The 19,749-nt window shown below is 37.2% G+C and overlaps 1 protein-coding gene across 4 annotated transcripts; it reads left to right on the forward strand.

The window, feature by feature from the left end:
• The first annotated feature begins 133 nt into the window (after window positions 1-133).
• Window positions 134-15,147, forward strand: LOC122062520 (GATA transcription factor 26-like). Of its 4 annotated transcripts, none has more exons than XM_042626159.1 (7): window positions 134-285; window positions 3,702-3,808; window positions 5,471-5,839; window positions 9,484-9,928; window positions 10,035-10,107; window positions 13,279-13,414; window positions 14,885-15,147. In XM_042626159.1, the coding sequence occupies exons 2-7, from the start codon at window positions 3,769-3,771 to the stop codon at window positions 15,052-15,054; spliced, it is 1,233 nt and encodes a 410-aa protein (XP_042482093.1). In that variant the 5' UTR covers window positions 134-285; window positions 3,702-3,768; the 3' UTR covers window positions 15,055-15,147. The 4 variants fall into 4 exon arrangements, with proteins under 4 accessions (XP_042482093.1, XP_042482092.1, XP_042482095.1 ...); XM_042626158.1 differs by lacking the exon at window positions 134-285 and adding an exon at window positions 2,973-3,496 and having other exon boundaries at window positions 14,885-15,146; XM_042626161.1 differs by lacking the exon at window positions 134-285 and adding an exon at window positions 2,977-3,496 and having other exon boundaries at window positions 14,369-15,013.
• The last annotated feature ends 4,602 nt before the right edge of the window (window positions 15,148-19,749 follow it).

The raw sequence follows: 19,749 nt of genomic DNA on the forward strand, positions 1-19,749 counted from the left end.
TCGAACTCACAATCAACCAACTTGAGCGGTGATAGGGTAAGGGCTTCCTTTTACTAGTCTACCAACCCCTTTGTTAAGTGGTTACAATTATTAATTGGAGATTTGGTCACCCTTCTAATTTATATGAGCATTTTCATTACCATTGAATAAGAGGCATTTGAGAGAGGAATATAGTGGAGAAACCAGTCCTCCTTCAAGTACATGGACATCGGATTTTTGAATCCATGAAAGGATTGCAAGAGTTGGCTGGTGTTCAAGATTTCAATTCTTCGAGAATGGTGAATGGTATGTCATTGAACTCTCTTGTATTGTAGTGATTCATTACATAGGGCAAATATCGGATGGAGGATTGTGGTAAATCCTCCTACACGATCTTCTATCTTGGTGAAAAGAACCGAAAGAAAGAACACCTTGAAAACATGATTGATAGAACAACAAATTGTTCTGTTGTTCACAAGTATGGAAATTCCGTTCCTATTTTCTTTCTTTCGAAATTAATGGATCAACTGCAAATTTACTTGGCCTTGAAAACCACTAAGAAGCAAAGGTTTTTTTTTTTTTAGCACAAGTTGGTCACATTTCAATCAATTATTCTATGATTAAGTTGCTACAATGTTTATAACCTTAAAAATTTGATATGTCTAAAGCCTATGACAGAGCCTGATGAGGTTTCATTCATTATGTTATGGAATCTCTAGTCTGCAATTACCATTGGTGTGACCTGACTTCGATTTGCATGTCCATTTACAAACATTCCATCAAATTAATGTATTTCTTCTATAAAATGATATATCGGTTAACGGACATTTATATCAACATCATCATCACTTTTAATGTATGATAGATTATGTCTACCTACATCAATAGGAGGAAAACACTTCGCACACAAGCACACATCAGCCATTGATCCTATTGTAAAACCTAAATTGTATGGATATGGGGACAATCCCATTGCATCCCAATCTTTTTATTTTGATCTTTTGGTTAATTTCCCCTAATTTCGTATCATTAAATGTTGGAAATACATAATTTTTTTAGTGTTCTAACAACAAGATTCATATACCATAGTTTTGTCAATGTTTTTAGCACTTTAGGTCATGTGCAATAAAGCAAATTGCCAATTTAGGGGTATTTTGGTCATTTGGTCAGTGTTTTTTTTTTTTTTTTTTTTTTTCCTGCAAAATTGCATATCTGAACCGATTTGGTGCAGTTTCAATTTTTATTTGATTTCATATTCGAATTAGGTTATATTTTAGGTTTATAGGTCAATACTTTACATTTTCATCAACAAAAGAATCTTATTTGTTGGATCATAACTCACTATACTTTTTCCAAACATTGAATGAATAGAACTAAACCATTAGAGAGAGAGAAAAAAAAAAAGAATAAATAGAAGTTATCATCCACATTAGTTGAAATATTGAAAAAGAATATAATTTTATCGGCTTTCTTATGCAATTCAAAAATGGGTAATTCAGTTTGGTTTAACGGTTTTAGTCATGAAACTGAAATTAAATTGAGAAAAGATTTCAGCTTTTTAAATAAAAACCAAACCAATGTACTTAGATTCAATTTAGTTTAAATGACCGATTTTGATTCTAAATTGACACTATTACATATCAATAGTATTAATAGTTGCACATGTTTAGAAATAATTTCTTAACATATTTAGCACTATCCTTCGTTATCTATGAAGTGGGGAGTTTTAATCATTTTGATCAAGAATGGGAATGAAGGCGCTAAACTAGGGTTTTAAAAATCGGGATTAGATTGTGAGATCTTGATTCCTAATGATCTGGAGAAAAAAAAAAAAAACAGAGGCAGCCAAAGAAGTAGTGGGGAGGGAGGCAAACTAGGATTACGTTACAGCTAGGAGTGTCAAAATTTGGCCCACACCAGTAGGCCTGACTATAACTGATCATATAAGGCTTGAAATTGGATTGACCATTTCGTAAATGGTTCAGTGCCAATCCTAGACTGATTATTATTTAGGCTTTAAAATCTGATTAGCCTGTTTATAGCTCAATTAAGCCCATTTCAAGATTGATTATAGTTTGATTAACTTGACCCGATATAGACTAGTAACCAGTTGATCGAATATAAATGTGTATATGCTTAGCCTATGAGGCTAGGCTAACTAAACGATGTGGTAATGGCATCAATTTCAAATTTTGACGACGACTTCTGGTATACGATACAAAGTTGGACATGGAATTCAATTCGGGAGAGGTTTCTCTGCTTGGTACCATGGCCCCTATGCCAACATAGGCCAATTAAAATGCATAAGGGAGCATCGATATGGGAGGGATTTTCACATTTCATGGTGGTAGGGAGGTCATTGCATCTCCTTTTGTGTTTGGGCATAGCCATGCTAACATGCAAGGTTACTTTTTCATAATGATAATAATAAGAGAAAAGAATGCTACCTGTTGCACCCTCTACGTGCATAGAACACCGTGAAAAAGACATCCTTGTGCCTTTGGTTGGTTGCTTATGCATGCTCTCTTACTGGCCCAAGCACTCATGCAGCATCCACACGATCGTGGAAAAAGAAACCAGGTAGTATTATTTCTCCCTAATAATAAAAGTCAAATCTATGCCAATACTAGACCGATCCCAAACTAGGGTGATCCATACCAATCGAAGCTGATTCCAACCTAATCCAAAATTGGAATCGATCAAGACCGATCCAGATTATGTTTGAAGTATTGATTTCAGATACAGATTGGCTGATATCGATTCTTGGCCGATCCTGTATTGATGGATCGATATGAACCGAAGTTAAAACGATAAAAAAAAAAAAAAAAAATTAAATTTTAAATGAAATCAAGGATAAATCTGTCCGATACAGGCGGAACCAGATTTGTCTCGACCGATTTCATATCTAAATCCGATACCGAACTAGATATGTTATATGCCAAGAACATATCACAATTCACAAGAGATTTTTTAATTTTTAATTTTTGACTGTGTGCTTCACCCCCATTGGCCTTTTGGAAAGATACTCTCAATGGCTATATATGGAAATCCGCAAGCATTGAGAAAAATTTCGAAATCCTAGAAATCCTAAGAAACTGAAAAGGAAGAAAGCATGGAAGCAATGATGGAGTGAGTTTTCAAAAAGGAGTAAAACTGGTGGAGCATGTATCGTTCCACCAATAATACCCCCTGGTTCTCTAAAACTCCATCAAGACATTCAGAGAGAGAGAGAAAGAGAGAGAGAGAGAGAGAGATAGAGCAAACCCAGAAGCCATTCTTCATATCATCAATTTCTCCTCCTCTGTCTCTGGGTTCTTGTAGCTGTTCTTCCCTTCCTATCCCTTAATTGGCACTGAGTCTTTCTTTTCTGTAAGATAGTCTTGCCTTTGTATATAAAATGATCCTCAACCTTTTTCCTTACAAGGAAGGGTAAAAACACCCAGAATGAGATTGTGACATAAATAAGAAATTAAAAAGAAGAAAGAAAAGTGGGATTGCATTTGCTTATTTCTTATGGGTAAGTTTATTATTTGTTTTGGCCTCTCATCGAAACTAGTAATACCCTTTTCTTTGGGCTCTTTACTGATTCAGAGCTTTAAGCCAATCTTTTTTCAAATGGATTATTGTTAATTGGCAAGTTTTTAATTTGCTTCGTATTTTTGCTGTTCCTGGTTTTCCTTTGTCCTCAATTTTATAGTTTTCTGTTTGGAACTGATTTTCAGTATAATGGTGTTGGTTTGAGACTTTGAAATTCGTTGGGGGTTTAATCTTGAGAGTAACAAGACTTGCATGGGCAAACAAGGGCCTTGTTGTCACTGTGGCACTACAAGTGAGTTTTTTACTCTGGCCTACACTTATTGTTTTCTGTCTTTGTTCCTTGGATTTTGATTCTGTAGATTTTTTCCCCAAATTTTTGAATCTAATTGTCTCTTGGTGTTAATTTTATTCTTTGAATGTTTCATTTTTGATGTATAGAGGCATGAAGGTTACTTCATTGTGACATGCCATCTACTGTTGGAGATTCTTTTCATTGTAGCTAAACTTGCTAGGCATCTAAGCCATGAGATTAATTGAATGCTCTATTTATTTATTTTTTCTTCTTTCTTTTAAATGGTTCTGTGCATTTGGGATGCATAGCTGGGTTTAGTATTAGAAGAGAAGTGCTTTTTATTTCAGATAAATTGACATCTTAATATTTCAGTATGTATCAACTGATGTATGAGGTGCATCCTGAAGTATTTACTAGGCGGTGGTTAGAGTGCCCAAAGTATAGTAGGAGGGCTAGACCACCAAAGTGAATGCTCTAAGGTCAAGTAAGGATGAAAAAAAATAAGGGTAGTTGCTGTGCAATGTTCACCCTTTTTAGCATTTCTTATTGGAAGAATTTTGTATGTGAAATTGAGGGAGGAAAAGAGAGGTGATGTTCCTCTTAAGATTTTGCTTTCACTATTTTTCCCTACCAGAGTCTTCCTCTTTTGTTCCTGCTTCATCCAGCTATATAAGAGATGTTAGATTAACAAATCCATACTATCATAGTCATCTTACAGCTTCCATTGGGTTTAATTTACTTTGAAATTAATTAAATCCTGCCTACGCATTGAGTAATTGTTTTGTTTTATCCAGGTTACTCTTTGAGAATCTCCTGATGTTATGTCCCCATGAAAGGTCCATTGCAAGTTTGTGATAAACATCTTGGCAACATTGTCTTAAATTAAGTTTTGTAATAGGATGTAAAAGATTGTTACTGAATGCACCGAATAAAACTATTCAGAATGATTTTTGCCAAACCATTGAAGTAGTATCACTTTGGTAGTTGATTGTATCTTCTGTTGTGGCAGAGGTGAATACCATAGGCTTCCTTTTTACATTGAAATATTTATAGATAAATAAATGTGTGTGCACACTTTCATTTACTTTGACAATGTCTTCTTTTCTTCCTTGTTAAATAGTTTAATATGTTTTATAGATAAATAAATGTGTGTGCACACTTTCATTTACTTTGACAATGTCTTCTTTTCTTCCTTGTTAAATAGTTTAATATGTAAGCACTTCATCCCTTCAACTCTATTCGTGGGATTAAACTAGGCTGTTAAACACTATTTTCTGACATGTATCAGGCCATTGCAAGAAGTATTAACAAATTGAATTTTCTTCTGCATTGTTTTATCAAAAAGATCTCATGAATGATCTGATGAACCAACGTTCTGTATTATATTAATCTTTTACATGTTACCAGAAATTTATTTTTATTCCTAGTACTTGTATAGGTTTTTTTTCCATTCTACTCCACTTGATGATGATTATTTTCTTAATCACTCTACACTTGTTAACGGATATGCTTATTTCCTTCTAATCAGCTAGCATCAATACAATCTGATAATTCTACCTAATGCCTATGATGAACATGTGATTAATAATTCCTCTCCTTGGAAATTATTCTCCTACTTATTTACTTGATATTTTAATGCTGATGCATGGCACAATGTCATAGGCACTCCACTTTGGAGGAATGGACCACCAGGAAAGCCAGTGTTGTGCAATGCCTGTGGATCGAGATGGAGGACAAAGGGCACACTTGAAAACTATACTCCACTACATGCCCGTACTTTCCAACCTCTTGATACTGAGGACTCCAGTGATGCTCAGGAGTGTAAAGTACCATTAAGGACAAAGAAGAAAAATTTATGTATGAAAGCCGATAATGTAGTTGACATGGAAAGGCGAGAGAAGTTTGCAGGATATGATCCGTGTCCAACAGGTTTTGAAGATGATACAAGCAACAGATCTAGTTCAGGGTCTGCAATATCATGCTCTGAGAGCTGTGTTCAGTTAGGTAGCATGGGGGGGAATGAGATCTCAGGTTATTTCTAGACCTTTTCTGTTTTAAGATTTATCATTCTTGTCTAACTCTGTTGTACGTGGATACCTCATAATTAACATCCCATGAGACCATTACTGATATTTGCATTGATAAAAGCAGCATTTCATTTTAAGAGTCCTTATTACTGGGCTTATCAATATTTGAAATATTTTCATATTGCTTAGTTTCTTCTCTTTTTTTTGCACTGCTTATATATAGCTGGTAGTCAGATTTTTGTGGCACTAATGATATACATACTGAAGGCTGTTATGCACCTTAAAAATAATCAGCAATTCCAAAGTATAACATTTTGGATAGCCTTCATGTTATTTATTTGAAAGGTTTTTTCATGGGTATTATCTATCTACTGCTATTCTGCCTAATGTAGTTAACCTATTTGATTGGAGCCTCAATTCTGGGGTATGTCAATGTGAGTAGTGGCACTTCTACTTTTATATTCTGTTTTCTCTTTGGCATTGCCGTGGCAACAAAAAGATGGGGACAAAGCATTGCCCTGGAAATATTTTTTTTTTGGTGCCAAAACATATTTATTAACTCAGGAAGCCTCAGGCCTGAAGTACAGGCTCGATAGGAAAAAACATTAGACCATAGTTGTTAAGCTGACTAGGTGACCCAAGCCGTGCATTACTGACTATGTAATATGTGGCACTCTTATATAATAAAATGGAACATAAAAGCCATATCACTGCTGTATGATATAATTATGCTAGTAATGGCCTAATATGAGAAAACCAACTATATAAATGAAGCATAGGATATAAGATAAACACATTCATCAAGACACTGAGCAGTGTTGTAAACTTTTGAATTGTCAACAAGGCGTGTTGTCACCTTGGACCCTAGCAAGAGCCCAGACCCCTGGGAGGTGCCTTGACAAGTATGCATTAGACTGCAAAACAACTGAAGGGCACCAGCTAATTACTACCGAATAAAATGCTTCCTTGACTGACTTGATGCCTTCCCATATCTTGGATTTGTGCACGCCCAGGTATTGATTGTTTCCTTGGAATATCTGCTCCACATCTTGACTGTACATCTCGACCTCTATCTTATTGACCTCAGGTTCAACTCATATAGGAATTCCCTGTGAATGGCACAGGGTATTACTTCAAGCTGTGAGGAAGCAAATTCAGTGGAGGAACCTGCAGCTTTATACCGGGACCCATTTAAGAAGCTATATAATCCACTCCACCTCTACTATGTTCCGATAATACCCCATCGATGGACAAGATGCCCATTATCTAAATTTTGAGTTGCAGGGGGTGGGGGGAGACATTTGAGGCGGCATCAAAGGCAGTGTAACATTCGCTGTTGTGTTCTTGGTGCCACTGTGAGATGGAATAAACACACGTACCTATCGGATAAACTGCTGGAAGGTTGGTAGTTTAAAAATCAGGTCTGGGATAAGATGTGACACAATTGGCAACAACGTGAGATGCCACACACTAGCTTCTCTAGATCTTTACTGCATGGAAGCTGAAGAAAATTTCTTCAGAGTGGACCACTAGTTAAATAATAGAGGGGCCGTGACTAGGATCTATAGTGGCATGGACAATATGTTTTCTAGCTGAGAGACGAACCACTTCCCAAGCTCCCAAGTGGATAGCTGTTCAAACACTAAAAAGACTCAAGTCTGATTGCTAAAGCCTCCCCAATAATTGGATTTGAAGGAAAAACAATGTTTTGTAGCTATTGCCTCCAACACACCCTGATTATTAGATTGGGTTGCTACATGGCACTTGGCCTTCTAGATATTTCTGCATCAGTTGAGATTATCCATGCATTTGTGGTTAGACGAGTTGGTTTGGTAGGGGCTTTAGCAACTGATGCCTCCTTCAAAATGACTGCAACTGGCTCTTGGATGTGGAAGCTAATTCTATATATCCACTTAGTGATGTTGGCACCAGGTGTGTTGAACTCATATTCTTTCCTTCCACAACTTCCAGAAGAAGATTGCATGCTTTACAGACACTGTTGTCTTTCCTGCTTTGTTTGCTTGAGAAAGTCATGCCATTTTGACCATGATGTGCATAAAGGATAAGTTATGAAACTTCAAAGTAAGAAAAGCCATATGATAGCCAAACTTGGCACACCTTGAGTGAGGAAGTGGAAGAGTTCATGCTCAACAATTTTAGACTCCTTTTCACACCTGACACATCACATAGTGGTGAAGATTAAATTAATTTCATTTTTCATAGGTAAAACGAGAAGAAGTTTTTCTATTCTGGCAGGTCTAGAGGTTTTCTCTAGTCTAGCACCAATATTTTTCATGTGGTGGATTGGATAGAATTGAAATTTTGTGGACTGGTAGACCCCAAGGTTCCTTGCTCACATGTCAATTTAAGATAAAATAGAGTTGGCCAAGTGGAAAAAGAAATGTCTGATAATTTAGTGAAAAAATGAAGATTAATAAAAAAGACATAGATGTTAGAATATGCCAGTATATGGGAGGGTATATGATCAAATTTGACATCCAGCCAATTTAGAGCATTAGCCTAAAAACTCAAACTGTTAAGTAAGGCCAACCTAAATGCATACATCAACACCCCTCGCACGTGCAAGCCTGTCATTGCACAGTCCTTGCACGTGATGCTCACACGGGATCTCTTTCTTCACCAGGCACCAAGGGGGAAGAAGTGTCGGGGAAAGCCGTTGCACTTCCCAGGAGTCAAATGCTCGACCTCCTTGCTCTGATACCATGTGTGTTACTGCTTAAACTAAAGCTTGAACTATTAATTGTTGATGTATACATTTACGTTGAAGGGTGCATGAAGGCACATTGTTGACATTTCACGTATGAACTGTTTCACATGGCCTTTGAAACCTTGTGAATTGCCGCCCATATGGATGGACATGTTTTGCAACAGAAAGAAATAAATACCTGCAAACTCTATTCTCGAAATATGTATCATTAATCTAATCCAATCCTTTGTATGCCAACCAATCCGAGAGCATTAATATTCACAAGAATGGACTGGAAAATTTATGCATTAAAAAAATAGCATTTAATCGATTATAGCACTGCCTTGTCAAGGCGGAAGGTGTGGGTTCAAGCCCTGTCATTCCCGATCTAGGATCCGATGAATTGATATATTCATTTCTCCATGTTCTGTGAAGAGAAAATGAAGATAGATATTCTATTTTCGCATCTATTTAGTATGGGGATGGAAGTATCAAACTATCACTCTATTTATTCCTTTCTCTACTTCTTCCAAGCATACAATGACTCCAAGGGATTGTGGGTTTTTTCTTCTACTAATTGGGCTTATCATCTTATATATATATATATATATATATTTTAAGATTTTAAAAAGGTTATTCATTGAGTAATCTCATTTATTTTTATGTTATTTGCTTGAACCTTTGTTAAGAAGTCATAAAGTGTTATACTGAAGTCTTCATCCCTCTCTTTTGGTCATTAATCAAATTCATGTAACCTTCCTGGTATCTTAGTTTTCTTGTTGTTTTCTTTTGTCGTTTTGAAGGTGTGGAAGTTCCAAATGAAAGGAGTTAACATTACATTGTTCCAGTTCCACAGAAATCTATATCATGTTTATGTTTCATTTGTCAATGAAATGAATTATAAAATTTGATTTGTTTCATCTATATCAATCCATGTTCAGTCCAGTTCAATTTTTTGGATTCCTATATTCCTTCAAAAAAGAGATCAAGGACAAGACATCACAGCCCGTCACCTGTTGAGAAGCTCAGAAGGAACCTTGTTGATATTCTACAGGAGCAAGAACCATCCTCTGTTGCTGCATTTTCAGAAGAGGTGCTCATTTTTGAAAAGGAAGATCTAAGTTTTTCTGCTGAGATAGGTCTGGGGGGTGTTCTACTTAAGCCCTCAGTATCTTTCACCATGGAGGAATCTGAAGCAAGCTCACTTGTCATAGAAAGCAATGCTTCTTGCTTGAATAGCAGATGTGTTGAATCATTGTCTCTACAGTCCCAAAGTAGTGAATTTAGTAACAGTCAAGAAAGTGACAGATTAATTCAGGAAACTGGGGATGCGGAGGAGTTGAAACTAAATGTTGCAACACAAAGGACTCTCAGAAATGAATATTCGTGAGTTTCCATTGTTTGCTAGCACAGATTTTGAAATAGGATGCTTTCTTTAGGAATTACTTATTGTCATGGATCGTAATGCCTACTCGCTGAACTTTATCCTCAGGAGGAACACTCTTCATAGAAATCCTGATTTCCTGCAAAATACACATTCTCCTCATAAGCAAATAAGTTGGAAGGTAGTGTTCCACGCTTTTACCATTTCATGATCTTTGATTTGTTGCACTTTCAACTGGTTTGCTTCAGTAGAGTTATAAATCCTTGCATGGAATCATTAGGCTTTGCTCTAGTTGCATAAATTTATGTTGTTCATTTGTTTGTAATGATAGATTGTCTTGATTTTATTGCATGCATGCTCTTTTAGAGGTGCATTGTGTTAAGTTTGTCTCGAATTCTTGACCCATTTTGAAGAATGACCCTCTCCGACATATTTTGGTGGCGACCTGAATGAGAAGTTTTCTGAGATCTGTGATGGAAGCAGAAGGGTTGGGCCGATCGACCGCGACCCGATGGATCGACATGTGGAGGAGTATATAATGTACTATCATCTTGTTGAGCAAGTCATAGTAATTTGGGGGTTTTTCGAGCTAGGGTATCAGGGTGAGTTTTCTCGCCGCTGCTTGGGTGTAATCTCTCTTCTGCATAGTGAAACATCTTCTTCTTCGCCCGAGGACATAGCACACCACATCGGTGTGTGAATCTCGTTAAATCTCTGTGTGTTGTGTGGATCTGTCTTGGTTTATTTTCGTTTTTCTTAGTGTTTGCTATAACACACTGAGATGTGTGATTAGAGTCATTATAACAACACATAAGTTCTGAGAATAATTAGAATGTTTACTGCATCCAGAATTCCAGATTGTTGAAAAGAAATTATTTTCAGGTCATACTTGGTTGTGTTTGGTGCTTCTTTGAGATTTATTATTTATGAATTGTCTTTCCTCCCATTATAATTAGCTATGTTTAAATAACATCTGAGATACACTCACAAATGCATTAATCGATGAGCTCTACATACATTTGTTTGTGCATTCTGTCATGAACTTCCATGGAAAGAAGGTAAAATGAATTAACTTTTCAAAATGAAAAAAAGTTGTGGAAGAGAGCTGGTTTTGAAACTTTTAGTAGGAGTTAAGTTCCTCCAGTTTAGAAACTTTTAATGTTGTTAACTGCAAGTATCTCCTACAGCTTGGCAAATTACTAAAATGCCATTTCTTTTGGGATTTGTATTTTAATTCTAAATGTTTTAAACTTTCAGTAAGGTTAAGTGACACTTGTGGTGCTTATTGGGATACAGTGGGAGGGACAGGGACTTCTGGTTCCTAAACTTGACTTGAATCTGGCTTGATCATTTGTAGGGAACTAGGGATAGGACCAAGCTTGTTATAGGATGGGGGAAAGGGATTGTGGTTGCCCATTCATACGCAACAAATACCACATAATATTCCTGCAAGGAGGGATCGGTGAAAGTTTGAGGGTTTGAGGGGTATAAGATTTTATTGAAAAGCCTGATAGGATGGGGGAAAGTGATTGAGATTTCCCATTCATATGCAACAAATACCACATAATATTCCTGCAAGGAGGGATTGGTGAAAGTTTCAGGGGCATAATATTTTATTGAAGAGCCCTAAATAAAATGGAGTCATAGAAACTGATTCTTTTAGCTGATGCAAAGTAGTTGGGTTGAGGATATGTTGACTTGAGTTGCTGGATGTACACTTGTACATATAGTTTCTCTGAGGAACCAACTGGAAGTCTTCTGACCTGAACTAAAGCAAGTGGAGAAAACTACAGGGTGGTCGTATAAAGAGACGTCCTTATAAAAAAAATCTAGTTTAGACAATTATTATTACATTATGTTATAGCGAACACCAACGAATACGAAAATAAACAAAAACAGATCCGCACAACACAGAGATTATAGAGGTTCACACACCGATGTGGTGTGCTCATGGTTTAAAGTATCTCCGATACCGATACGATACCCTCTAATACGTATCTTAAATTTAGTCGACCGATATGATACATGAAATTTTTAAAATCCTTTCGTATCAATATATATCCTACGATACATACCGATATACATCAATACACCACCAATACACATCGATACGATACGATATGCATCGATACAACTCTATGAAAAATATAAAATCAAGGTGAAATGTACGTTTTAGTATGTATTGGTACGTATCGGTGAGTATCGGTATGTACCGATACAGTGTGCTATGGTCATATAATGGCCAAAATGGGTAATTTTTCAGAAAAAACATGATTTTTGAGAGGTTTTTGTTCCAAAGTTGCTGCCAGCCATATTTCTCTCTAACTAAAGTGGAAATCAAGGTTGAGAACAAGGATTTTATATTTATAGGACAACTACAAACCTTGAATTATTAGTGTGATACCATCAATTTAGTGTTTATGCATAATACATCTTATGAATAGCTTTTTTTTAACGAATTCTTTATACAAAAATGTTTTAAAAAATGTTTCCTATCCATTTATATGTGTATCTTTAGCGTATCTTAGCGTATCTCTAATACGATACGATACCCTCCGATACGTATCTTAATTTTGGCCGACTGATATGGCGACCGATACCGATACTTTAATCCTTAGACTGTGCTACATCCTCGGGCGAAGAAGAAGATGTTTCACTATGTAGAAGAGAGATTATAATCACGCAGCGGTGAGAAAACTCGCTCTAAAACCCTAGCTTGAAAAACCCCCAAATTACAATGACTTGCTCAACAAAACTATAGTACATTATATACTCCTCCAAGTCGGGGGTCGAACCATACACCCCCGCCCCCGCACCCCTATATGAGATCAGTGCTTGGCTCCGGACTTGGGCCTATCTTCCCAACGCCTCTGCTTCCATCACAGATCTCAGAAAACTTCCCATTCAGGTCGCCACCAAAACATGTCGGAGTAGAGAATTCGAGACAAACTTAACACATCGGAACCTTGGAATGGGATAGAAAGCCTTCTAATTCCAATAGAGTCGGTGATAATACCATCGAGCTTGGATATAGGATTGCGTATAGACACTTTGAGAAGCTGATAAGACATGAAAATTAAGTGAATATATGTACAGAGACCCGAGGAGGAAGAGAGAAATATCAGAAAAGGCTGTACCATTTTTTTGTAGCTTTTTCCTATCATGTGCCCGATGTGCCAGACCCTTACATGTCCAATGCATCAAATTGCATAAAAATTGATTTCCCTCTTCCATAGAATGCAATTGTTCAGTCTAGTTAGTCTATGCCAATGATCATTTTTGTCGTGGTGTAATTCGTTAGAGTCCATGCCTCCAGTCTTTCATCTAATCTTTTTCCTGAACATTTTTGCAGTCTCAAAACGTTGAAAGCTTTATGCCTAAGGAAGAAATGCCTGAAATCTCGTCTTGTTCATCTCGTCTCATTGGAGGTGGAATGTCACTACCTGCTAAGATAAATCCAGTTCTTCCATATCTCCCAACATCTGGAGGTAATCTAAAACCTTGGTAGCATTTAACTTGTTCAAGCCTAGTTTCTGTTATGAAGCAGTTACTATCTGCTTGCATATTCAAATTAATGTTGCTAACCATATTTCAATAGAAAAAAATGTGTAAAGGTTTATTGAAAGGTGAAAAGAAGGGATTTTAAAGGTCTCCCTTAAAATGTGTTTACAAAAAATAGTAGTGCGATGTTGTACATAAAATATTTTAACAGTTTATCAATATATATAACTTTCAGTTTTTACTCCACTTGTATTGTGGATAGTTTAAGACAGGTTGAAGACTGGTGAATCGTGATTTAACTTGGTTCAAATGCTTCAATTTATTTTATTTTTTATTTTTTGAGAGGGTGGGTGGGAGGGATGTCAGAAAAAAAAAAAAGGTTTTAGCACTCTTAAGATAGCACGTCAGTATAGGACTTGAGAGATGTGTTCGTCGGACACAGATTCCAACACCGATCATTGCAGAAACGTACGCTTATTATTACTACTATCACACTACTCTATAGTACCACTACTAATATCACTGCTGCATGTCAACCGAAGAAAAAAATCGCTGCTGCTGCAACAAACAGAAAGATTTGTATATGAAACTACTACACACCCATAGGCACGTATATAAATAATTTGCTCTTTTTTTTACTAGCTTATAAGGTCTTTTCCATTTTTCTTGCTAGAAGTGGCTACTCTCTTCTTAGGTACAAGTTTTTGCCCATTATCTCTGATAAAGCCATGACTAAAATAGCTTTATGATCCTTCTATATTTGGTTTGAAAGTTTGAATACCTCAAATTAACATCCATGTGCTGCACCTTTTTTATTTTTTGGTTTTGCTGGGGAAGGGGGGGGGGCGAGATAGGGACCAAATTAGTTCACTATTCTGCTTAAATCACAGGCTATATTTTCTACAGTGTCTTATTCAACTCAACATCTTGTTCTGTTAAAGGGCCAAAGTATTGGTAATATACATGTTGAATCTCCAGGTCCAAGTTTTGACACCATTGAAGGCTTTAAAAAACCGAAAGAACAGATATTACTACAGAATCCTCCTTCAAGCACAACCATGTCTGCTTTCTCCATTGGAAGATTTTGCAGTATACTTCCCCTGACTGAATTTTGAGTTAAAACTTCTGATAAGGACATACAGATGAGAGCACATCCTGGAAACAATTTTCCTGTTGGTAGACTTCCTAGCACTTCATCTCTTAAAAAAGAAGCCAATGACAGAAACAAAATCAGTTGCTGAGACAAACCAGTACCCAAACAACAGAAACATATACTGAAAGCATTTATACTTCTCTTGTAGTGGCATATGAATTTCTCTAAGCAGGAACTTCCGCGGGATATTGACTAAGTGGATCATGGCAATCATTTACCTGTGGCTTAGATTTCTATCTGGATTTATTTAATGTGATCCAATTTGTAATATCCTGATCCTTTTTCTTTTGTTTGCATGATGAAGGTTCTATCATTCAGATTGCAGCCCTAGGTGGGCACTGTTGTAATAAAAGCCATGAACATAGATCTAGCGTTTTCGAAATGGGCACCATATGCAAGCAGGTTATCTTTTTTGTATGCCTGCATTTTGGAAGTATTCTTTTCAAGATTATGAGTTGGTTTATAAACCTATAGTGAATGGAAGTTTAGTTTCAGACCAGAAACAGTTATTTCATTGGCCTTTTTTGCTGTGTAAGGGAAATACCAAAGCAAGAATTTGATAAAATGTATGCTCAAGGGTGGAAGGTCATATATTGGTTTTAGTTAGATTGTATATGCACAATACATTCAGGTCTGGAACACAAGGTATAGAGTGAGAAACATTTTGGGTAAAGAAGCAAGACATGCCATGACATCTTGATGACAAGAAAACCAAAACCATGGAATGCCAAATCTGGGCCCAGCCCAGCCAACCTAGCCTTGAGCCCGGAGGAGCTCGGCCTGGCGAGGATATCTCAGCCCAATATCGGGGTAAAGATAGGCCGGGCCAGAGAAGATTAGGGACCCCAGAATGGACCTGGATCTTCAGAAACTATGCTGAATCAAGCCAGCCCGACCTGATTGCACTAGGAAACAGTTAAGAGGATATTTCTAAGGATTGGCTTGGGTGTTGGTGAATGAATTGTGCCAAGGGGACTACCCCTGCATTTGGCTTAGGGGTGTTAAAAAGAAAAAAATGAGATTGATCCTATTGAACCAAACAAATTGATTGAACCAAAGTGAAACCAACTGACTGAATTCCTAATCAGTTTGGAATTGGTTTTGATTTTAATTTTTAGGAACTTGTTTAAAGATCGAAACCAACTAGACCAATGAAAATTGATCGTTTGAACCAAAACTGAAAAAATCAGATAACATTCAATATTTGTTTACACCTTTTCCTTTCTATATATGGAAAACTGAGTCTGGACCGAAAATAGCTCAACTGATGAAGGACCATTGAAAAAAACAAATACTAAATCGAAACCATGTTTTCCTTTTATTGGCGTAGATAAATCTTAAAAGGTTGATTGAGATGCACTTTTAGGACTTAACTATATATCACTACATCCCTCCTATTTTTATTAAAATAATGTTCTAAATACTAAGTAATGGGTTTAGGTAATTCATAACCTATTAGATGTTCTAATTTCAAAACAATGTCTTCAAAGAGCCCTGTCTTGCTTGCGCAGCCCAGAGACGGTGTGCATGAAAAGACAACGTTGCTCCCCGCGCTCAAGGTGCTGAAGATGCTAGTGTGCTCTCTCTCATTAGTCCAACAGGCTAGTGTTTCTTGTGCCAGTTGGACATGATTCTTTTGCCCTAATTTTTTTATCCATAAAAAAAGTTACTTATTTTAGAAAAATAGCATCCAAAAATTAATTGGAAATTGTTTCCAAATTATAACTATAGAAAACTTGAAAGTCATTGTGGAACAAAGGGAGTAATATTTTCTTTAAAAACTATCCCCACAATGACGGTTTATTGCATCCTATCACGGAAAAAGATCCTCTCACACATTCATGAGGGTATAATACAATGTGCAAGTATCACATTTGAAAGGTTTCGATTGTAGTAACACCTCACGGAGGGTACGAAAGCAGTCACCTTTTGGTAAGTCGCAATACATGCACAGTTTCTTTGGCAGTTAGGGCTTAACATGGATAAGCTTTGGGTTTGTAGTCTTTCTCTTCTATTTTAACATAGGAAGTTAGACCCTTGATTTTTGCTACATGAAATGATTATGTGGTTATTCTTTGATGGGAAAATGCTGGTTATACTAACAGTATACCAAAAACTGTCTATCTCTCTACTCTCTCCTTGGAAAAGGCCCTATGCCCTCCAAGCCAAACTTCCTATTGCTTGAGCGGAATATAATTTACCAACCAACACATTAGGTTTGGAAATCCGAATGAAAAACAACACTTTGAATTCCAGCAATAGTCAGTTCGGCCTAAGGGGCCAACGATTCCCCTACCTCTATCAATGAGTATTGAAGCAGTTGGATCGGATGAACACCCCATTGTAGGAACCTTTGCCGATTCACAATTGCTCTGGTGGTTGACACTGCTCCCTTCTTGGAGAGTGCTCAAGGAGTTGGTCAGTGGATAAAGTCCTCGTGAGGCATTTAAAAATGCACTTCTATAAACCCACTGCGTACACTATTCAACTTTTCAAGAGGTGTGTGTCTCTCTTGGCCCCTATCCTGGTCCCTTTTTGGGTCCTTTCTTGATTCCTTTGTGGTTCTTTTGTATGACCCTTAATGGGCCCCTTGCACTCATATATCTAACCAGGCCTTGGATAGCTGCCATAAGTTCAGGTGTGACTTAACAAGCAAAGCCAATAGATCCTTCCATTCAACTAATATAAATAAATTCTAGTTCCCAAAACAAAAACGCTAATGTAAAATAATAATTGAGATTTGATTTCTTGGGTTACTTAAGTACTGCCATCTCTAATCTCTATGGTGATTTACTGATGGAATGCAAAGTGGGAACCATATACGTAGCATGCTATGGCACTATATTATTAAGGTACAGGGGGACCAGAAATGCAGTAAATTTTTTTATTTATTTTTAAATTTAAATTTAAATTTTTTATAATCCCACATCGCTTGAGAATAGAAAAAATTCAACTACATATAATAAAATGTTAGGGCCAAACAAAGCCTCGTTAACTTGGCATAAAAAACTGTTATTTACCCGGTTCCCTACGGGAGAGGATAGGATTCCTCTCCATAGAGCCCATGGACCATAGAGTGATTTCACGACTGAGAGGACCCGGGCATAGATGGAGGGATAGGATTCCTCTCCATAGAGCCCCTTGTGTGAATTTCAATCCTCTTGAAAATTTGAAAATGACACCTATATTCCCTACCTAACCTTTTTTTAACAGGAATGTGCAAAAGAAGTGAGGTGCCGTGAGTATTGGACGACTGAGTGCATTAGAAGAAGTGAGGTGCCGTGAGTATTGGACGACTGAGACATCTGTGCACAAGCCATAAGGGACTCCAATCATTCGATGCTCACTACATCGGTCAACCATTGCAAACGATTTTCAGACCAACTTACATTGGTGAGTAAGCGCATGCCCTTCCACTAAATAGTCAACCTAAAAAAACAGAAAAACCTAAGGCAAACCAGTCAAAGCTCATCATAAGAAGAAAGAATTGTCAGTTAGGTCTCCGGGGAAAGAATCAAACAAGAAAACAAACTACACCTAAGTAAGTCGTTTGATGATGACAATTAGGGGTGTCAAAACCTAACACAAACCGATAAAACCAACCGATTCAACCCAGCCGAACCAAACCAATCCTCATTAGATTGGTTTTGGTTTGGAAGAACTTTTGCCTCAATTGTTCTTTTTTCCTTCTTCAATCTTACTTTTGTTCAATTCTCGAGTTTCCTATACGCTCGTGGTGGAAACTCTTCATACATAGCCACTTTAAAAACTAATAACTACTACATGACATATTAGAAGGGGCACAATTTTTTTTGGATAAATAGACCCTTTTAGGTCCCTAATCACACCTTCACGCATTTTGGATTTGCCACATGACATAATATAGGTTTGAAAATTCAAGACGATCGTTTCTTTAGGAAAAAAGAAAACCATAAGACTATGAGAGTACACAATAATTGGTGGTGTATTGTAGGTGTTCATAAATAGAAAAATGTTCTTTGTGGGGGAGCACAACCTCTACCAACATCCCCAGAATCTGTCTCTCCCCTTTGTCTATAGAGGTCATTTCACATGGGGAGGAAAGAGAGACTGGCAGAGGTTGCATTCCCCTACAGAGAACACTCCCTTGCATTCCAATATATGAAACTCTGAAAGGTTGCGTCGGAAAGATTTCTATAATTTTTTGTGTGTGCAAGGGGCTATTAAGAGCCATACAAGTGACCCACAAAGGGGACACAGACGGAGGTCAAGAGAGCCACACAATTCTGGAAAGTTGCAAAGTGTACATATAGGACTAATAGAAGTGCCATTTTAGCCTCAAGGTACTTGATCCACTGACTTAGTTCCTGAGCACTCCCCAAGAAGGGAGTAGTGCCAACCACTGGAACAATTGTCGATCAGCTAAGGTTCCTACAATGGGGTGTTCTGGAACCATTTTCTTTTTAAAAAAAAAAAATTGTCGATCTTGCTACATGAAGTTTCATTGATTTTATGATATTTTAATGACTAAAAGAAGGGGGGGGGGGAATCACATCAAAATCGTCTACTGTGAGGTGCAATGAGCATCCAACGGCTGGGGTCCCGGCCATACACCCCAGCCGTTGGATGCTCATTGCACCTCAGTCGCTCGCTGTAGACATTTCGGACTCGGGGGAAACCACAAAAACAGAAGATCCGTGCGGCTTATTTAAAAGAGGATTGCAAGAATCAAATATAATTGAAACTGTAATAAAGTATCAAATTAGAATTCCAAGGTCTAGTCTCTGGTGCAAGTTTTACCTTGAGCACTGGCTTTTTAGCATATCTAATTGGAAGTTGAAAAATGTTGTCAGGTAAAAATGGGCAAATGGAATAAAATGTTAATTTCAAACATCCTGCTTCTTCTTAGACCAATAAGCCAAATACTTAACCATATTTACAACCTGCCCAACTCCAGACTGGTACCTTAATACAAAAGAGCTAAAATGTTTAAATAAATGTGTATCTCAAAACATCAAAAAAACTGTTTTCTTGGTGAAGCTTTGATAAATCAACAAAAGTACTCTGGATGTGATTTTGAAGAGGCAACTGAAAGGGTTAGTAAGCCTATAGTGCTCACCCGCCCTGAAAGGGGAGGCGGAAACTGAACTCATATGGCCCTTTTAATCTGTCAATGGAAAAGGTCGATGC

Source organism: Macadamia integrifolia, unplaced genomic scaffold (assembly GCF_013358625.1).
Source record: "Macadamia integrifolia cultivar HAES 741 unplaced genomic scaffold, SCU_Mint_v3 scaffold1062, whole genome shotgun sequence".
NCBI classification, from domain to species: Eukaryota; Viridiplantae; Streptophyta; class Magnoliopsida; order Proteales; family Proteaceae; genus Macadamia; species Macadamia integrifolia.

Bases quoted from the DNA above. Each gene is read 5' to 3' on its own strand.
- LOC122062520 (XM_042626159.1), top strand. From the start codon at position 3,769: ATGGGCAAACAAGGGCCTTGTTGTCACTGTGGCACTACAA. The intron at 9,929-10,034 runs GTGAGTTTCCAT...CTTTATCCTCAG, and splicing joins ACTCTCAGAAATGAATATTC to GAGGAACACTCTTCATAGAA. The intron at 13,415-14,884 runs GTAATCTAAAAC...TGCATGATGAAG, and splicing joins ATATCTCCCAACATCTGGAG to GTTCTATCATTCAGATTGCA.